Source organism: Capsicum annuum, chromosome 12, assembly GCF_002878395.1.
Source record: "Capsicum annuum cultivar UCD-10X-F1 chromosome 12, UCD10Xv1.1, whole genome shotgun sequence".
Classification (NCBI taxonomy): Eukaryota; Viridiplantae; Streptophyta; class Magnoliopsida; order Solanales; family Solanaceae; genus Capsicum; species Capsicum annuum.
The window spans coordinates 7,410,609-7,422,738 of NC_061122.1; the positions used below are offsets into that span (position 1 = coordinate 7,410,609).

At 34.9% G+C, this 12,130-nt stretch overlaps 1 protein-coding gene across 13 annotated transcripts; it reads left to right on the top strand.

The window, feature by feature from the left end:
• Window positions 1–2,134: 2,134 nt before the first annotated feature.
• Window positions 2,135–11,747, top strand: LOC107851488. Of its 13 annotated transcripts, XM_016696531.2 has the most exons (8): window positions 2,139–2,285; window positions 2,450–2,896; window positions 7,912–8,101; window positions 8,451–8,600; window positions 8,682–8,755; window positions 9,058–9,176; window positions 10,334–10,417; window positions 11,494–11,747. In XM_016696531.2, exons 3-8 carry the CDS (start codon window positions 8,095–8,097, stop codon window positions 11,588–11,590), a joined length of 531 nt encoding a protein of 176 aa, XP_016552017.1. In that variant the 5' UTR covers window positions 2,139–2,285; window positions 2,450–2,896; window positions 7,912–8,094; the 3' UTR covers window positions 11,591–11,747. The 13 variants fall into 13 exon arrangements, with proteins under 13 accessions (XP_047256631.1, XP_016552017.1, XP_016552016.1 ...); XM_047400675.1 differs by having other exon boundaries at window positions 2,135–2,896; XM_016696530.2 differs by lacking the exons at window positions 2,139–2,285; window positions 2,450–2,896 and adding an exon at window positions 4,062–4,330.
• The last annotated feature ends 383 nt before the right edge of the window (window positions 11,748–12,130 follow it).

The window sequence follows — 12,130 nt, forward strand, 5'->3', positions numbered from 1 at the left end:
TGGACCACACTTACTAGAACTTGTGACAACCTGGACATTGTATTTATTCAATCACTTTACCTTCGTTCTTATCGTCTTTGTAATCATTACTGTACTGTACTGTGACCATTAGGATGCCTCCAGTACATATCAACTGGGATCGACCCATGCTAGGCTTATGCCCCTGGGATACCACCCATAAACACATGAAATAGGGATCGACCCATGCTAGGCTTATGCCCCTGGGATACCACCCGATAAGAGAGAACTTTCATCACTTAGTTCAATTAATCTTTGAGATTGTTATTTCGGTCGTCACCACATTTTTGATACCTTGAAACAATGATACATCAATAGGAACCAAGTAATAGACCTTCTATACAATAACGATGTAATAAGGACTCATTGGTACATCAACAATATGTTTCAGAATCATCAATATCACAACAATGAAATAAGAGCCTTTTGGTATATCAATGAAACATTTTGACACTTTATAGGATGGAAACAACTTCGTTGGTAACGTAGAACAATACATGTTTTTGGACAACCTCGGAATCTTACTTGATGGAACATTGGTGTTTTCATGCCAAAGAACATTGTTAGAGTATGCTTTACATACCTCGTTGTAGATTCGGATACCAATTCAACACAACTTCCCGCCTTTACAAATCACTTATCTACAATGAAATGTTTGGCATCTAGTATTAGCAACCCAACACCACAATTCTCTTCCATAATTCCATACTACCAATATTTGCAAAACATTCCAAAAACCAACTTGAACAATAGGTTTATGTGTGTATATGTATATAATCATCATCTCAATACCACATCATCAATACCACATCATCACCCCAAATTCCTTCACAATTTAACATAATCCAACCATGCACAAGAATAATCCAACATCATTTCCAATCATCTTTCAACAACAATCAAATAACATACTTCTTATGCTCACATGCATATATATATATATATATACATATCCATATAAATAACACCAACATAATTTACATCCTTACCAAAAAAAATGGCCCTTTTGATTTCGAAGTCCTGTTGGCACAAATAAGGGGTGCTTCTCGAAGCCCTTGAGACGGTGAACACAACTACGGAATCAATTTGGATTTTCTACGGTTGAATCACAAGATAATTGGAGTTGAACTTAGGCTAGGGTTTCTTATTCTTCAATGATTTGGATGATAAATGGTGGATATAAGGCTAAGTATATGTAATATGTATATAATGACCAATTTTCGTCCATGAGGTGATGGAAAATGACCATATTGCCCTTAAAAATTTAAGTAAATCCGAATCTGTCCATGGTGGACTGTTTTGATAGGCTAAAGTAAATCGGCCATAACTCTTTGCTCCGATATCGGATTTGGGTGAAATTGGTATCGTTAGAAAGATAATTCAAAGGTCTTTCATTTAATATAAATTAATCCACCCAGTTCGTCCTGTACAAGTAGTTATGATCATTTGAAGTTGACCCTAAAAATCTGTTTTGAGAGGCTGAAGTAAAACGAGTATAACTCCTTACTCAGATGTTGGATTTGGATGAAACCAATTTCATTGGAAAGAAGACTCAAAGATCTTTCTTTTGATATATGGTAGCTCAACCAGTTCATTATATTGAGGGAGTTATGATCGTTCAAAGTTGACCCAAAAAACTGGCAGGCCTCAGTAGTTTCCTGCACATTTTACTGTTCACATCCCGGCCACCGTTTTAAAGTTTCGAACGAGCTCGCTTATATCCGAAACTTATCCTTTTTTGGAAATCTTTATATCGTTGGAAAGCTTATTCAATAACCTTCGTATGGAACCATCGACGGGAAAATTCCGATATAAATAAAGTCGATTCCTATACACCTATAATCAAACTATACACTTGAAACCATCTCAAAATAATCAATACTCATACTTAAACTCATATATACCTAACTTAGGATCAATACATATACCCCAACACATATAACAATGACTAATGCACGTAATTAAGTACGGGGTGTTACACCATCATTTACACATCACCTTCACAATATACATATATTCCATACACACCCAGAATAGAAGGGGGGGATTCTTTTTTTTTTATTATATACATACATACATAGGGAACAAGAAACACACAAATTCACACCTCATATACAACAACAATATACAAACCCACATCATCATCTCCATATTTCTCTTCTACACAATACACCATTAACCTTACCATTAACGGACAGCTTCCTCACCATTCCAACAGCTCAAACATCTCTCTCACAGATCTATGCACGAAATCACATGTGTATAAGGTGAGTAAACTGAAAAATGAAGAGAGCTTCGAGGGATTTCCGGTCAGTTTCTTTGAGATTTTCCGACTAAGTTTTGCCGGAATTAGTTAGGTTCGTCGTTCGCTCGTTCCAATTCCAAAATCTCCATTTTTTTCTCTCTCGTCATTTCTTTTTTTTATTTCTAGGAAACCCCGATTGGTAAACGTCAAAAGTAACCGAAATCTGCCTCGATTCATCTTCTTTGCCGCCACCTGAGCTCACCGAAGCTCGGGTACACTGTCCTTTGGCTCTGTCATGTATTGGAGTTTTGTGTTCGTAGTTCTGTTCGAAATTATCAATTTAGGAGGTCGAATTGAGTTTATTCTTGCTGGTTTAGAACTTGTCTGGATCGATTCACGACCCTCAGGTGAACAACAGAAACCTTACCCCTTTTTGTTCATCAGAAATTGATTTCGAGACCAGTCAGCGTTGGGTACTGCATTTGGATTTGGGTCAGTCAGTTCTTCGTGCTCTATTTTGGATTAGTTTTTCTCTATACCGAGTTGGATTCATCACAATCGAGGTTTTCTATTCGAGATTCCAAGTGCGGGTCTTCTTTAATATTATTACCCATCGAAATTGATTTTTGGAAGGTCCATTTTCTTTAACTCATTCTCTCTTCTTTATCGTAATTTGTTGAATTGGGCATGTTTGAAATTGGATGAGTTGGTGAATGTTTGATGTTATTCACGTGAAATTCGTATGATTATCATGCTTTAATTGTCGTTGGTTCTTTGTTGTTTATATTGGATTTCGAGTTGAAAATTGAGTTGATAGTCAAAGCATGTATTAATTTTTGATTGAAAAAGGATTTCGGGGTGGGAATAAGAAGTTGTTAAAAAGTTGAATGTAGTTAAATTTTGGACCGTTGTCGTTTTATTTAATTCGGATTAAGCATGAATTTGATAGAATCATTTTAAATCAAAAGCTTGATAGGAAACATAGGTCGGGTAGGCGAATTTAGGGATTGTGGATTGATGGAATATTCGATTTGTGTGATTGAATGGTTCTTGGCTATATTGCTTAGGGATCACTTGTATCATTTGGCCGGGGAATGCCCCGAAGTACTTGTATTATTTTTATCCGGGGAATGCCCCGAGGTATTTTGTATTCGGAGGACGTCCGTGATGAAGGCCTGAGGCGTCGGATAAAGCATATGAGTAGTTTAGGATTAGTTTAGAATAGAATAGGTTTACATTTACCCATTTTTCATTTTTCGGGACTGTATAATTGGACTGGACATTATATTTTGGATTATTTTATTTTGTTTGCTTGAGTGATTGTTTTTGCGTGCTTTGTGTGGTTTATGCATTTGTAATGTCAATTTAGCCGATACGCTCTGCCAAGCGACCGTGGTCAAACCACGGGATCGAAGGGTGCCTAACACCTTCTCCTCGGTCAACAGAATTCCTTAGCCGGAATCTCTGTTCGCAAACCAGTATTAAAGAGTCAAAACCATTTTGAAAAAGGATATCCATGGGTAACTTGGCACACCCGATTTATGCCAAGTAGCGACTCTGAGTTTTGATTGTTAAAAGTCCTTTTCGAAACAAATTTTCATCTTTGTCACTTTAATAATAAAACCCTTTCGAAATTTAAAATGAATCTTTTTGGGAGTTAAACGTGAAAAAGGGGTGTGACAATTATTTCTCAAAATATACCGTAATTATTGATTATTCTCTTTTGCTACTTGTTATGGTGATATTTCAGGAAAAGAGAATAGTTAAAATTGACACTTGAGTTTTAATTTGATCAATAATTGGTTATAATTCAAGTAGGAAATTAGGTAGAAAACTCGCAGAACCGATGGTTCAGGTATAAAACCCCTAAAACTAAAAAACTTTAGGTATGTTTTTTATCATTAACTCTAAGATCAATATTCTTAGTAATATTTAAGTATATGGATTCTAACTTGGGATTTGACAAAGTTGAAATTGATTCAAAATATTCTAAGTGATCTTTTGGATTTACTGGTTGGCATGCCAGAGAGAAAGAGCTGAAAAAACTCAAGATTGCTTGCAAAATCGGTAAAATCACTTTGTTTATTTAGCTAATTATGTTTGATATTTGTGTAGTACATAATGAACGACTCTTAGTTATCTAGGAAAAAGAATTTGAAAACTCTCAATACCACTACTAATATGTCCAGAAAGTTCAAATAGTGATAAAATTATAAAATTTATTAGTACTCTTAATATAATTAATGTGTTTTTCAAGCTTCTTGATCTAACTTGACTCATCTGCATTAATTAAGGCACAAGTCAACTTTTATTGGTCAAAGACTGCTAAAAAGAGAAACTCAAAAATAGAAGGCGAAGAGGAGAATCGTGAGGATTTTGTTGATCCAGAAATAACTCAGGCATAAGAAGAAGTTCTCCCATCAAATGACAAGGATTTTTAATCTCATTATTATAAAGAAATCGTAATTTTCAAATTGATTTACCTAGGTTATTAAGTTTAGGTTTCTTATCATTAGTTAATACTGATGATCTTGACTAAATAATATAATTGTATTAAGCATAATAATAATAATTTATCATAATGTATCAATTCCAAAAGTTATATTGTAGTAGCACTTTGACCATTTAGATTTAGGAATCCTTTTATATTTATTAAGTTTTGATCAATTAATTATTTTTTTTTAAGTATTTTAAGTAGAAAAAAGTTTATCACTTGTCTCTCGTAGTACTTATACTTTAACTAAATTATATAAGTATTATAAAAGGTATAACTTTTTATTGACGTGTCTAAACTAGTGTTTTAAATATTCCAAAGGCTTACTAGTCTTTTGTGCATTATTGTATACTGAAAATCCCTTTTTGGGTTCAGAAATCTGGTAATTTCATTTCTTTATCTTCCCACCCTTTTTTAATTTCTTGCTCAATAAATTACTCATAAATATAATAAAGTAATGTAGAATTTGTATGACTTAAAATGTATTGAAAGAACTTTTTAATTAATAGTAAAATTGGGGTGTTAATCTAACTTTTTGAATGCTCATATAGAATAGGATGACATAATGCCCACATACTGTTTGACAATATGCTTCACTGAATAAGTTCCTCAAATTGGTGTAGCAGTCTAACTTCTTGAGTGCTTGAATAGAGTAGGATGACTTGATGGTCACATTGATGGTATTAGCAATGCTAGGATTAGTAAGTGCTCGAATAGAATAGGATGACTTGATGTGCATAGTATAGTGGTCGTCTGGGAGAGTGTATAAGAATAGTACTGCAAATGATGTGCTAGTAATGTTGGAAATAGTAAGTGCTCAAATAGAATAGGATGACTTGATGCCCACAATATAGGGGTTGTTTGGTAGAACGTATAAGAATAGTACTAAATATAATGGGATTAGTAAGTGCTCGAATAGAATAGGATGACTTGATGCCCACGGTATAGGGATTGTTTGGTAGAGTGTCTAAGAATAGTACTAAATATGATGGTATTAGTAATGCTGGGATTAGTAAGTGCTAATAGAATAGGATGAATTGATGCCCACAATATGGGGGTCGTTTGGTAGAGTGTGTATCAATGATACTAAATATGATGATATTAGTAATGCTGGGATTAGTAAGTGCATTGTGTCGTTTGGTAGAGTGTACAAGAATAGTACTAAATATGATGGTATTAGTAATGTTGGGATTAGTAAGTGCTCGGATAGAATAGGATGACTTGATGCCCACAGTATAGGGATCGTTTGGAAGAGTGTATAGGAATAGTACTAAATATGATATTAGTAATGTTGGGATTAGTAAATGCTCGAATAGAATAGGATGACTTGATGCCCACAGTATAGGGATCGTTTGGAAGAGTGTATAGGAATAGTACTAAATATGATATTAGTAATGTTGGGATTAGTAAATGCTCGAATAGAATAGGATGACTTGATGCCCACAATATAGGGGTCGTTTGGTAGAGTGTATAAGAATAGCACTAAATACAATGGTGTTAGTAATGTTGAGATTAGTAAGTGCTCGAATAGAATAGGATGACTTGATGCCCACAGTAAAGTGGTCGTTTGGTAGAGTGTACAAGAATAGTACTAAATGTGTTGGTATTGGTAATGTTGGGATTAGTAATTGCTCGAATAAAATAGGATGACTTGATGCCCACAGTATAGGGGTAATATATAAGAATAGTACTAAATACGATGGTATTAGTAATGCTTGAATAAGTAAGTGCTCGAATAGAATAGGATGACTTGATGCCCATAGTGTAGTGGTCGTTTGGTAGTGTACAAGAATAGTACTGGGATTATTAATTGCTCGAAAAGAATAGGATGACTTGATGCAGGGGCGGACCTACGTTGATTTTTAGGGTGATCCGGGACCCATTAAACTCGATGCGAAATAGGTATAATTACATAAGAAATATATGAAAATAGTTATAAAAAATATAAAAGCACCCATTGAAATAAAAAGTTGGCTGGGTGCACTAGCATTTAGGATGATCTTAGGGTTCTCCAGTGGAAGGGGCACCCAGGGTTCGAACCTTGTTGAGATGATTTTTTATTTTTTTTCCAGCTTTTTAAACTTTTTAAGCACCCACGATTCTTAAATTCTTGGTCCGCCACTGACTTGATGCCCACAATATAGGGTCGTTTGGTAGAATGTATGAGAATAGTACTGCAAATGGTGTATTAGTAAGGCTAGGATTAGTAAGTGCTCGAATAAAATAGGATGACTTGATGCCCACAATATAGGGGTCGTTCGGTAGAGTGTTTAAGAATAGTACTGCAAATGGTGTATTAGTAATGCTAGGATTAGTAAGTGCTCGAATAGAATAGGATGACTTGATGCCCCCAATAAAACTTGTATTACTAATACCATGGTTTTTGCTAGGTATTAATTATACACCCTATAATACTGAATAGGGTGTATAACTGATATATGTATTAGTAATATATAGGCTTAAATTATCCTATCAAACAAACGATTAAATAGCACGATAACTAATAAATGAATTAGATTTTCTAATGCATCCTGCCAAACGACCATAGGGTTTGACAATATGCTTCAGCAGTGGCGAAGCCATAAATTTTGTTAAAAGTATTCATGATTTAATAATATACGTAAAAAAAAATAATTTTTGACTTATATACTTGGTATAATTTTCTGTATACATGGTATAATTTTTCGACGGAGGGTGTTTGATGGCCACCCCATGTGGCTACGACACTATGCTTCAGTGAATAATTTACTTTTTGACGTCTCTGTGGTAGTTTTCTAATGTTAGAAAATGGTGTGCTCTTCATGATGTGTTTGATTAATTGTTGACGGATTTTTGTTTGGGGTTTGGTCGAAAAGTAAATTCAGGTTGCTTTTTTATTTCAGTTACCTATCTGTATGATAATGTTTTAATTGATTTGGATTGTGCTTTAGTGATTAATCTCTCTGTTGCTGGTTTCTTGACTCTATAAACTTAGAATGCTATAATATTTGCTCGGATGAGAATGAGTTGTGTGAATGAAAATTGGGTGGGGGAATTGAAGCTTGTTCGAATTTCCAGATAATGGTACCATATAGGAGATTTACACTTAAACAATTGAAAAACAGAAGATCTTCCTTTTCTACTCTCGTAACTTCTCTTTTCGTTTGTTTTGTAGCAAAGTCGGCATTCTATTCCAAATTTCTTTTGCTTAGCACAAGAAATACAGTCGCCGTGTTACCAAGTACTCCGCTCATCTGTATCAACTCAGAAGCTTGAAGAACTTCTCAGAGGATCTGTGAAAATCACTTCTTGGTGCATAGAATCGACATCGGCTGGATCATAGCAAAAGGAGGACACCATGGATGGTAACTCTTTGCGTATTATTTCTCTCAAAGATTTTTTTTTAAAAAAAAATCCCTTTTCCCAAGCTTCATTTTGATTTTCTTGAGATTGAAAGAATGTAAATTTGCATTACATATAGTTTTAAAAACTTTGTATTTTTGTCTGTTTCTTCGCCTTTGAAAACACCATTTAAAGGGAAGAAAAGAATAGAGATGAAAGAGAACTTTCTTAGAGAACTGCAGCCTGAGCTTCTGAGACTCAACATTACTTGCACTTTTGCATTTGGCTTATTATATTGTGAAAGAGGCAGTGCCAAAAGGATTCAGCAGTTTGACTTATGCTCTATATTTGTTGTGTTTTTTTTTTGTTTAGTTGATTCAAAGCAGACTATGGAGGAAACTATCCTGGTGGGTGATGATCTGATGATGGGCCCGCCATCGCCTGTTATTCCACCTGAGATAGCGTCTCATGTACTCGAAGGTGTTGATCTCTGTGACGGAATCTTAAGAAATCTGTTCCTCTGTATGTCTTCTTTCCCTCAATGGTCCTTCTCTGCTTCATGTGGTTCATAATGCTCATCAAGTCAAGGTTTTTCTGATTTAGGCTTACAAATTAATGATATCGAGCCATTCTGTCAGGATGAGATTGCTTTATATCGGCAATGTGCAGAGAGAAGGGTGAGAATAATAACCAATGAATTAATATTTTAACATTTTTGCCCATATAAAGTTGATTTTCATGTATTTTAAATGAGATTTTTGGTTGCTTGAAAGAATAATTTTCTGCGGTTTAGAGATCCTTATGCCAGTAGCAAATATAAAGAATTTCTAGTACATTTTTTAAAAATTTTCTCTGTATTTAGTCCACTTGAGATGAATTTAATTGGGAAGCATGCTCAGTGAGTTTTCATATAGCCGACTTCGATTTGCATGGGATTGAAGCATACTTCTTGTTGTTAATCTGAAGTTCTCATCTGTAGGATAAGGAGCTCAGGCAACGCCTTCAAGATAGTGAACAGAAATTAGGGATGTCAATGCCTCTAGATCAAGCAAAAGAAAGAGCCACTCATCTAGAATCAGAAGTCACATCACTAGAGAGGTATGTTAAGAGTCAATAAGTAATGATATTGCTGATACTGTCTTTTCCTTGGCAATGACTGATGAAGTATTCAGTTAGCTGAAACTTACGGGCTGAAACTTACGGGCTATCTCTGAGCATCAATGCAGCTCCTTTGCGTGAAGTTACCATTATCATGCGTGCAGTTTTGTATATAAGCCTTGATAATGTAAAACAGTATAAGCAGTATGAATCTATTATTTTAGCTGAAAGTAACCAATAATAGTAGTTGCTTTTGTAGGAGTCCGGCCTAACCTTTGAGAAATTATTATTATCAGTAAAACAAAAATAGCGTATTTTACTCATTCATTGTGTTTGACTAATGAAGATGGATTGTATTTCAATGCTGATATGTCTTTATGCTCACTAATTAACTAACTAAAAAAGCTAGTTCTGTTCATAAACAAGTTGCTATGTATATTAGTGAAGTAGAGCTTTTGCCTTGTCAAAATTCGCCATGATATTGTGATACCATCACGGTTTTAGTGAGTGCAAAGAGTACTTTCCGTATTGTTTGCTTCCCTTCTCATTATCAGTCATGTTTGTCTTTGTTTTTTATATATCAATCTGAAGGCGATAGCTAATGTTGTATGTTTGAAGCGCATAGGCAGTACTTTAAAAGACAACAGGGTACTCTACTTTCATATAGATACTTTGTCACTTCAGTTCTAAATTATGTAACCACTAATACTTAAATGGATCTGACAGGGGCGAATTTATGTACAATTTTTGGGGCACGTGAACCTGCGCTCTTTCTGCAAAACTAGATACTCCGTATTTTATGTACATATTTCTAGAATTGACCTAATACTACCCCTTGGCACCCATGCTACAAAAAGACTTGATGGTGCCCTTGGTTAATAGCTTAGTTATTTGCCGTGAGAAATATAAGAGAAAAATATTGTTTGAACTGTGCTCTAAAAGAAACCATTAACAGGTATGACAGGAACAGAAAGCATAAAATATATGAATTCTCATCCGTGGATACAAAATCGCTCCTATTTAACATTTTTGTTAGATTGACGTATGTGGTGGTGTACTTTGAACTTAAAGGTAGTTTATGCTTGTGTGTACAGCATTTGATATGAACCAATATACAATAAGTATGTTCTCCAAATATCCTTTTTTTTTGGTTCTAGGCACTTGATTTTGGCAAGTGGAGTTGAAGGTATGGAAGGTTTTCGGCAACGATGGAGTCTACATGGTCGCATGACTGATACCAAGTATAATGATTGATTCTTCTGTTAGTTATTTGACTATTCCCTACCTTTGCTATAGTACTCTTGGTTCTCTCGTAACATTTGTTAAGCAAGGGAACTTGGAAGAAATTGTGCTTTAGATTTTGTGGATCATTTATAAATTTAAATTTGGCGCTAGTATGCTTTCAATTTAGTGGATCATCTGTTTGTGTACTTTGCCTGTGGTGGAATCAGTCATGACAAATAGTTAGACATTCTATTGCAATTCTTCATTGGAGAATCCTATATGTGATCGATTGTTTTTGAGACCATAGTATTCCTTAAGCCATGGTAGTGTATCTTATTTTTCCAATTGAAGGTGCAGCTATAAATTTAATTAACAATTTAAACTGTTGAAATCTGCATAAGCTGAATTTGGTTTGTAAGCGATGACTCTATCTTAAACTTTTAAACTTGAACCTAGGTTGATGAACAAACTCAAAGCTACTAGGTCTTAGCGAAGCAGAAGTTGAGTATTTGCAAGCCAGTTTCTTGAGGCTTGCAGATGCCCTAGTTAGGAGGTGTGAGAGCCGAGAGGTGTGGCCCCCTTGGAAGTCATGATACAGGAATCGAGGCTGAGATAGTTTGGTCATGTGAATAGCTGTGTCGATGCCTTGGTTAAGAGATGTGAGAAGTTGTCCATAGTGGGGTTGAGGGGTAGAGGTTGGCTAAAGAAATATTGGGGTGTGGTACTTAGGCCGGATATGACAAAAGCTCACCAAGGACATGACCCTTGATAGAAAGATGTGGAAGTTGAGAATTAGGGTAGAGGGTTAGTATTATTCTTGTTTTTCATTATTTTTTTATTTCTATTTCTACATATTCTTTTAGCCTCGGTTATCTTATTATCTTCTTGTTCCTGCTAGTTGCTACTGCCTCTTGTGTTGTTCTTTGGGCCGAGGGTCTATCGAAAACAGTATCTCTACCTTCTCAAGGTAGGGGTAAGGTCTAGGTAGGGGTAAGGTCTGTGTACACTTTACCCTCCCCAGACTCCACTTGGGATTACATTGGGTTTGTTGTTGTTTCTTTGAGGTTTTTGTTTGAATTTAATCCTCATGCAGGAAAAGACTGGAGGCTCTGAAGAGGGGAATGGATAACAGAAAGAAGGATGAGCCAGCTGAAAATATCTCTACCAAGAAAAAATGGTTCTTCTGGTGAAAATAATGGTTACTTTACTTTGTACTCTCTTTTGTATCGCCTCGATTGTCCTTCTGCAGAGGCGAATCCAAGATTTGAAGTTTTAGGATTCCTTAGCGGGCAAATATAAATACAAATATTTAGTGAATTCTTAATACATATATGTTCTATGCAAAAACTATTAGATTCACATGAACTCATGAAAAAACAACATAAACATATACCTTAACTGATACAAAGTAATAACAAAAGCATCGACTTATTATGTATCTTCGTTTCGATGTATTGGGGAGCTAATTATGTATCTTTACAGACCCAAAATTGAAAAAAGTATATCGGGAGCTAGTTATGTATCTTTACAAGGAAAATATAATATCTTTATTGGATTATTATGTATCTTGACAGACTGAAAATTTAAAAAAAAAAATTATATCAAGAGCTAATTATGCATCTCTGACTAACTCAAAATCAAAATTTTAAATAATTATGCAAAATGTTGAAAAACTTTGTAATTAAGCTCCAACCTGTTGGGATTTCTAGGGTATTGGACTAAGCTCATCA

Coding starts and splice junctions, on each gene's coding strand:
- LOC107851488 (XM_047400675.1), top strand. Junction 9,177..10,333: donor GAAGTCACATCACTAGAGAG/GTATGTTAAGAG, acceptor TTTTGGTTCTAG/GCACTTGATTTTGGCAAGTG. Junction 10,418..11,493: donor GGTCGCATGACTGATACCAA/GTATAATGATTG, acceptor ATCCTCATGCAG/GAAAAGACTGGAGGCTCTGA.